General features: G+C 37.1%; 1 protein-coding gene across 2 annotated transcripts; it reads left to right on the top strand.

Moving 5' to 3' along the window:
* Positions 1-1486: 1486 nt before the first annotated feature.
* Positions 1487-7028, top strand: LOC147615633 (patatin-like protein 2). 2 transcript variants are annotated; one of them, XM_086777953.1, is made up of 8 exons: positions 1487-1656; positions 1901-2082; positions 3347-3536; positions 3857-4021; positions 4300-4377; positions 5560-5781; positions 5949-6124; positions 6710-7028. In XM_086777953.1, exons 1-8 carry the CDS (start codon positions 1531-1533, stop codon positions 6759-6761), a joined length of 1191 nt encoding a protein of 396 aa, XP_086634079.1. In that variant the 5' UTR covers positions 1487-1530; the 3' UTR covers positions 6762-7028. The 2 variants fall into 2 exon arrangements, with proteins under 2 accessions (XP_086634079.1, XP_086634080.1); XM_086777954.1 differs by lacking the exon at positions 5949-6124.
* The last annotated feature ends 1480 nt before the right edge of the window (positions 7029-8508 follow it).

Here is an 8508-nt window from a genome sequence, read left to right on the forward strand (position 1 = left end):
TGAGAGCCCTTGGTTGTTGGTATCTCAATTGAGATTTTGGGTTATTGGCTCGGGGGACACATTTCAAGTTGTTTAGTGATGTTCATATCTGGATCGAGATACCCCGCCCGTGAGTTTTGCTTCTTGCGTCGATGTCCTATTCCCCTTGAGAGTGAATGGAAGTGAGTACCCTTACCTTGCATCCACCCAGGACATGGACCTGACTACCAAATAAGGTGGATTAAGCTAGAAAGGAAAAGGAAAAAGTAAGATAGATCTCTCAAGTCCCTCTAAGGAGTTGTTCTCTAAATCTTAGGCTAAAAAGTCTAGAACGCAAGTCTCAATCTTAGATCTATGAGTGCAAATCTAGGAGCCAAAGTTAGATCCCCACTTCTTAAATGGATAATGTGTGTACTTCCACATGTTTATTAAGCATAGCGATTCTCTAAATTTTAGGTCAAAAAGATCTAGAATGCAAGTCTCAAGCTTGGATGTATGAGTGCAACATAGGAGCCAAAGTTAGATCCCCGGTCCTAAAATAGCTAATGTATGTACTTCCACATGTTTATTCTTTAAACCATACCATGTTCTTCATCTTTATTTTGTTGGTTGTTTTGTATGGAAGATATTAAAGAACATGCAAGAACGCATGGGAAACCCATTTAGGGAATCTCCTTGGAGGTCTCCAAGAAGCATGTTCTTCCATGGAGTTTTTGTTGTAGAAGATTTCGTGGAAGTTGGAAGCAAGCATTGTGCATGAATGCCCTTCCATATCTCTAGTTTGCTTGACCCTATGTAAGCTATATTTTAGATTCAATTATCTATTGTAAGGGGCTACAAAGACTTAGTATGTGCAACCAAAAGGAGATGCTTTCTCATTCATAGTGCATGGATGGGGATGGTTTATAAAATGCCTAAGTTAATGGTGGAAATACCTCCCACTTTAACCTTGTAAACATGCCTCTCCAATTAATGCCACAAAATAGCGTGTGTTTTATGTTACTTACGTTAGGAAATGCAAGAGTTAAAGTAACGGGGTGAATAACGGGCTAACCTTCATGGGTGTTATAAGGGGGCCCCGGACCCTAACTGATGAAGGCAATAACAACACAAAATCCTTTAGACAGTGGTGGGTAATACTTGGTATAGATTTCCTAAGAAAAGGCAGGTTTGCGACCTTTTTTTGGTGGCAAATTGCTTGGAGTGTGAGCCTGTGAGGGAACGCATGATGTGGAACTGGGGAAGCCAAAATCTCTAAATTGGAGTAGACGGCAATCCAGCTGGTGTCTAGCCAATGGGCCAATCCCTGTGCTTACTTAGCAAATGCGATAAGCCACAACATGGCCGCCAATGACACTTGTAATCCAAGCCTCCATGGACGCTTGGTAAACTGGCTTAATTTGCTTGCTTGAATGCCAAACCAAAGTCGTTCACTAATAATAGACACATTTATTATCAATGTATATCTATATATACCGTGGTTGATCGATCGTGTTGTTATCTTATTGAAGTTGTTATTGCTAATATCATTAAAGTTCAGAGTCTGAGAGAATGGGTAATTTGAGCAAATTTCAGGGCGAGTGTGGGCAGAGGATTACCATCCTTAGTGTGGATGGAGGAGGTGTGAGGGGTATCATCCCGGCTACACAGCTTCAATGCCTCGAAAAACAATTACAGGTACGATTACCATTAACCCATCCGGCATTTGCACTTCAAGTTACCTCCTATAACCAACTGCATTGTGCTGTTATATATATATATATATATATATATATATGATATTGCATTGTGATATTATTTACTTATTTATTTAGTTGTTCATTAACATTATGTTGCCTTCTAGGATTTGAGAGGGCGCTTAATTATTATTAAGAAACCGCGCTTAAATTAATGGTATGTTTATTCGACGTATTATTTTCAGGAATTGGACGGTCCGGATGCAAGGATAGCAGATTATTTTGATGTGATAGCCGGGACAAGCACGGGGGGTTTGATTGCTGCGATGCTGGCCGCCCCAAATGCACAAGGGCGCCCCCTCTTCACCACGGAGGACGTCACGTCCTTCTACTTGGACTATGCCCAGAAGGTCTTTCCACCGAAAACGTAAGCACACATTTGCCTCACTGCACTCGGTGGCCATATGAGATGGCCTTACTTTTGGTGGTAATGCATGCATTAAGCATACGTACACACGTTTGTGCCTCTCTGACGCGAGAGAGACAGAGAGTTGATTAAAAAGTTTATACTAGAATATATCAAGAGTTGCATTAGTTGTGTGCTTCTTTTGTGGTCATTTGTAATTTGGAGATGATTTAATCTCTTAATCTTTCTATCTTTTAATCAGCTATCACAATAGATAGATCTACATAAAGCCTTGAGCTTTATATCAGGTAATACCTTATAGCTTATGAGTTGATCTCTTTTATATATTCTCTAGCATTAGCTATCACAATATGTGTGTACATATATATACATATACGCATATATGATGTGTATATGTATATGTATTATGTGTGTGTGTGTGTATATATATATATATATATATACATGTATATGTATATGTATATGTATGTATGTAGAAGAGAGAGAGAGAGAGAGAGAGAGAGAGAGAGAGAGAGAGAGAGAGAGTTGGAAGCAAGTCCATTACTATTATACGTCCTTTTTACCTTTATATAGAGAGAAATGCTTCGTAGTAGCTTGTGACTTAAATCATGTACTCTCTAGCTTTGGTTGTATCACAATCTTGTTATCCTAAGTTGAAACTAGATGTACCTAGTTATTGTTCTATTCACTTTTAAAAACCATACCATTACATTGTGCATGATCATTAATTATGTGGATTAGATATGATAATCCCATATGCTCATTTTGTGAGTATTGAGGAAAAAACAGGTAGAAGTGGAAAACAAGACAAAGGAAAGAAAGGTAACTGAGATGGCTGCATTATGTGGAGACATGGCTTGACTAGATTACTCATTGTTATATAGATTACTCATTGTTATATAGATGGCTGCATTATGTGGAGACATGGCTTGACTAGATTACTCATTGTTATATAGATGCTTCCTTAGAAGGTGAGCCTTTTGATGATTTTTCGTTTACTCTACTTTTGTGAAAGATGCACAAGACCAAAAACATGCGTTTGTTTGTAAAAGACTAGAAGAAAACCATAGATAGCATGTGCATTAAAAGGGCTATACTAAGAAAAAGTTTGTTTTTAAATACCTAGATTTTAACTAGCTTTATGTATTATCTTTTTTTTTTGTTTAACTTATATGCTATTTTATGTATTTTTATTTTATTATAGCTTAATGTTGTTTTTTCTACTTTTAAATTGATTGGACTCAACATGTGTCCAAATGTTCAGGGATGGCATTCTTAGCTCAATTGAGCAACTATTTGCTATGCTCCAAGGTCCAAAATACTCTCCAAAAGGCCTAGAGAAAGTCCTTTTTGAGAGATTAAAAGACATCAAGATGTCCGACTCCACCACGGAGCTTCTCATTCCAACTTTTGATATCAAATTGATGCAGCCAACATTCTTTTCAACTTCTGAGGTACGTGTGTGTGCACCTGCATGTGGGCATGTGTGGAGTGCTTGAGAGGCCCTTTTGACAATAATATTCTCATTGGTCTGGATGGATTTTGCATGTAGCCCATTAAGTGAGGTGTCTGTAAGTACACATGTGAGGTATGTGTGTAAGTGCACATGTGAGGTATGTGTTTATGTGCAGATGTGCGTGGGCATCTTAACAATGCTTAAAACACTCCTTTTGATGACAAGAATAATGTCATTGTCTTGATCACTTTTGCATGTAGCGCATTGAGTGAAGTAATGCAAGATTATGAGATAATAGACACATCACATCGTATGCAGGCCAAAGAAGATGAACTAAAGAATGCCTACTTAAGAGATGTGTGTAGGGGAACGTCTGCTGCTCCCACTTATCTCCCTCCCTATTTTTTTCAAACTCAAGACTTGCCACAACAAACTAGTAGAGACTACAACCTTGTGGATGGAGCATTAGCAGAGAACAACCCAGTAAGCCATTTAATAGTACCTCACTCCTAGGAACTCAATCTTACCTTGTTAATGCATGTGTTAGTACATATGTAAATACATATATAGCATAATAGAATGCTCTAGATTCTTGTTTTAATCATGTTTGGTTCTTTGTATTATTTATGCTCGTTGTAGACATCGTTGTAGACAATGCTCTAGGCTATTGTTAATGTGTGATTCTTTGTATTATTTATGATGGTTGTAGACAATGCTCTAGATTCTTGTTTTAATCATGTTTGGTTTTATGCGTATTGTAGACATATTTGTCCATTATTCACGTTCTTAAGGAGAAATTCAAAGGAAATGACCAGTTTTGTGAACGGATGAAGGATAAAGTGAGTATCTTCATACCAACTATATGATTTATTAATCTTTTGTGCAACCTTTAAATTATTACAGCGTGTGAAGGCTTTTCAATATTTCAATATCTGTTTACTTCTATTGTGTTAGAAACTAGTAATTCATAATTTGGTTTTTTCTCTGGTGCTTTTTCCTCAAGAACATTAACCTTTTCACCTGTTTCTCTTTTATTTGGATAGAGGCCTACAATGACTTAAAAAATAAAATCAATTAACTAATGAAAAATAAAAATCAATTAATTAATGAGAGGAAGACTGAGACTATTAAAGCGGTCCGATTAAGGTGTCGAAACGAGGGGTAGGTTAGTGTCGCAACTTTAAGTTTGTAGGCCCCCTTCCTCGTATCCTTGTTCTCCTTCAGGCTTCTGGTGGACATTCGAGAGAGACCTCTGGCAAATGCACTGCACGTACTTGCCCACCACGTAGACCTTGAACATGACGTCACCATGATTGCTGAACTCATGCAGCGCTACGCGGAGGCTTGAACTTCTCAGCGTTGAGAAGGCAAGGGACATGGCATGCGGATACAAAGTTGGGGCTACGGATACAAGAGCGAGAGGGAGCCTTGGTGTTTAGCGCTTGGGCTAGCTATCTCATATATATATATATATATATATATATACGCGCGCGCGGGGTTGTTAGGCACTAGTCAATCACTCCTCTCTCTGACGCGGTTGGGGTTGGGTAGCCATGGGTGGTCATTTTTTTCACCTTCAATAATCATAATTTTTTTGTACATATTTATCCTCCATAGGTTTTTTTTCGCTAATTTTTTTTAAAAATTGTATGGTGACACTTTTCTTTTCCGTGTGTAAATTGGAAGAAAATAATTTATAAAGAAAGTAGAGGCATTAGACCATGATAGGATTAGAAGTCATTGATAAATTAGTGAGCTACCTAGGAGCCATCGATGTATACATATATATAAGATTTGTCTGAAGAATTAGTCTGAATTGATAATTAGTGAGCTACCTAGGAGCCATCGATGTATACATATATATAAGATTTGTCTGAAGAATAAATTAGTGAGCTACCTAGGAGCCATCGATGTATAAATATATATAAGATTTGTCTGAAGAATTAGTCTGAATTGATCAAACTACTCCATAATTAAATATTGCGAGAATTGAAGGCTTTGAGGGTTTGCCTGTGGAGAAGGACTACAGGAGCTTGTTGGTGCTTTCATTGGGGACGGGGAGCGTGTCGGAGTCGTATATGGCTCGTGATGCCGCCAAATGGGGGGTTCTGAAATGGGTCTACAACGATGGGCGGGTGCCCATTGTGGACATGTGCCTTGATGGAAGCGCGGACATGGTGGACTTCAATCTCTCCGTCGTTTTCCAAACGATTGAATGCCCGGACAATTACCTTCGTATCCAGGTATTTCATATTAATAATTTTATATCCTGCTGCCTGCTTTTTGTAAGGGATTTGGGAAGAGAATTTTTGGTTTGTATATTTTTTGCTAGGGCATGCAATCTAGCGTTGTGGACTATCAATTATATATATCTCCATTTAAGCTAAATTATTGCTGAAAAATATGGCAGGCTACTGGCTTATCAGAAGATGAATCATCAGTTGATAATGCCACATATGCAAACCTCCAAGCCTTGCTCAATATCGGGAATGCACTTATAGACCAACAAGTGACTAGTGTCGATGTAGCTACTGGGAAATACATCCCTCAGCCTTGTAGAGGAACAAACAGAGATGCGCTTCGTCGGTGAGAAAAACCCCAAAGAAGAACCAAAAAAAAGAAAAAAGAAAAGAGAAAGCTCATTTATTTTTCTTTGAGACAACTAACCTTGCATATGAACATATGTCCATAATTTTACTACTAAAAACTTTTTCCAATGGTTGATTTATTTATAACGTAGCATTATCCAAGCTCACAAGCGTAAACATTACAGCATGTCTATAATTTTAATTCATATGCTAAAAAATGATTTATTTAAGTATAACAATGCAAGCTATTTTGCATGTCTTACAAAGGTTAACAAAAACTTTTAGAAAAAATTTATTATTACTAGTTTTTCTTTTGTAAGGTCTACTCTAACATTTAGAAAGTGAATGAATCCTAGCTTAAATAGCCTCAGAAAGCACCTCGCTTTTAAACATGTGTGTGTGTGAGAGAGAGAAATAGCATGCATGCACACATTTGTTGTTAATCTCTTTTATTGTTAATTATGGCTTTTAAACATGTGTGTGTGTGTGAGAGAGAGAAATAGCATGCATGCACACATTTGTTGTTAATCTCTTTTATTGTTAATTATGTAGATTGCAAACTTATGACAACATTGTCTTGCAGATTTGCTGGTGAGTTAGTCAAAGAGCATCATGCTAGAAAAATGGCATCCTAAGTTGATGAGGCAAAGACACATACACTAAAAGTCTTTGTTCATAGAATTTTCCATCATTTTTATAACCCTTTGGCCTTCATCATATTTCTTTCGCCATTTACAAAGCCAAATTCTTGAAAAGAAGATGACCATGTAAAACAACTCTTAAAGATCATATATTTGTGAAAGTAAAAAAACATAATATGTTCCTTTCAAATCACAATCAAGTTGTTAGGAGTCCATGAAATAAGACTATAACAAGGTGCACTACGTAATTTGCACTTTACATTTACACAATACATTCAATTTCTTGTAAATGTTTCAACATTCTTTACTAAAAATTTGATTTGAGGCTACTTGTTATTCACTTATTGAAAAAGATATATCTAGATTACACACACCCACACACACAATATCTTCGTGTGTGCCACAAACATTGTGTATTTGTTGATTCATTATTTAAGATCCTTCCATGTGTGCATATTCCTTCTTTCTTCCTTTTTGTTTTTTCTTTTGTTTTTGAGGGGGCCGTACTCTTAAGAAAACCTCCATATCACTTATGCTCAGAGGGTATAGGTATAAATATGGGTTTTAGGAAATTACATATAGTTTTCTATATGTATGCATGTAGTTTTCCAAATGAATCTTTTTAGGGATCTACATATAGTTTTCTATGTATATACAATTTTTTATATGAATATTTCAAAGACCTACTATAAGTTGAATACACTAGAAGCTGATAAATAAGACACAAACTATAGTATGTAGACATGTTTTGTTAGGAATATATACATAGTTTTCTATATGTATTTTTTTTATAGCAAGACACAAGACAGAGATGGATGATTGAATTTTTTTCTATATTATTCTCTTCTCTACAACCATAAACTTAAGAGATAAGAGTACATACTATAAGGGAAAGTATTCTCCTACTATAACATACAATGGTCTATCCATAGTGTGAACTCGACTATATGAGCTAGCACTATAATTATGCCATTCTCTAGTAGTCCAAATGTGCACATGTAGCTTGTTATCCAATGGCAGTGTATCAACGAGAATCGTGCTAGTGGCATAAGTGGGGAAGTCACCTAGGTGGGCCAATCAATGTTCACAGTACTAGCTCGATATCTCAATACTCTTCGTCGAGCTCAACTCTCAACTCCACACACTGCACTCCTAAGCTTGTGGAGCTTCTAGTTGTGCTCGATATCTCAAGACTCCCCATCAAGCTCAACTCCTAAACTTATGGAGCTCCTTTGTGATGTCAGCCACCTGATACTCTGTGCTGACATATACTAGATCTATATATCACCTGCATGAACATTCTCCCTCATAACGTGATAATGCACCTCAATGTGCTCTATATACTAGATCTACATCACCTGCAAACCTTCTCCCTCATAAAGTGATAATAGACCCCTCGATGTGCTTCATCCTAGCATGATAGATCGGGTCTCACAAGCTGCCATAGCAGCACCTTTGGACTCTGTCTATGTATGAGAAGGCAACTATTAGGGTTATTTCTTATTGCTTCAACTCACAGCACTACTCCCAAAAGAAGACATAAAGTCACTAGGAGATCTCCTTTCTGCAACACTACAAGCCTAATCAGCATCTGTATACCCATGTAGCTATATCTTTGTGCTAGCCTCATATAAAAGTCCATAATCAACTCTGGACTTTATGTGCATAATAATCTATCTAGCCACATCTAAGTGTAGCTTCCTGGGGTCCTACATTAATTGACTTATATGTTTAATATCAT

Source organism: Cibotium barometz, chromosome 39, assembly GCF_041138505.1.
Source record: "Cibotium barometz isolate CiBa-2024 chromosome 39, ASM4113850v1, whole genome shotgun sequence".
NCBI lineage: Eukaryota > Viridiplantae > Streptophyta > Polypodiopsida > Cyatheales > Cibotiaceae > Cibotium > Cibotium barometz.

Coding starts and splice junctions, on each gene's coding strand:
- LOC147615633 (XM_086777953.1), top strand. CDS start 1,531: ATGGGTAATTTGAGCAAATTTCAGGGCGAGTGTGGGCAGAGGATTACC. Junction 2,083..3,346: donor AAGGTCTTTCCACCGAAAAC/GTAAGCACACAT, acceptor CCAAATGTTCAG/GGATGGCATTCTTAGCTCAA. Junction 3,537..3,856: donor CATTCTTTTCAACTTCTGAG/GTACGTGTGTGT, acceptor CATCGTATGCAG/GCCAAAGAAGATGAACTAAA.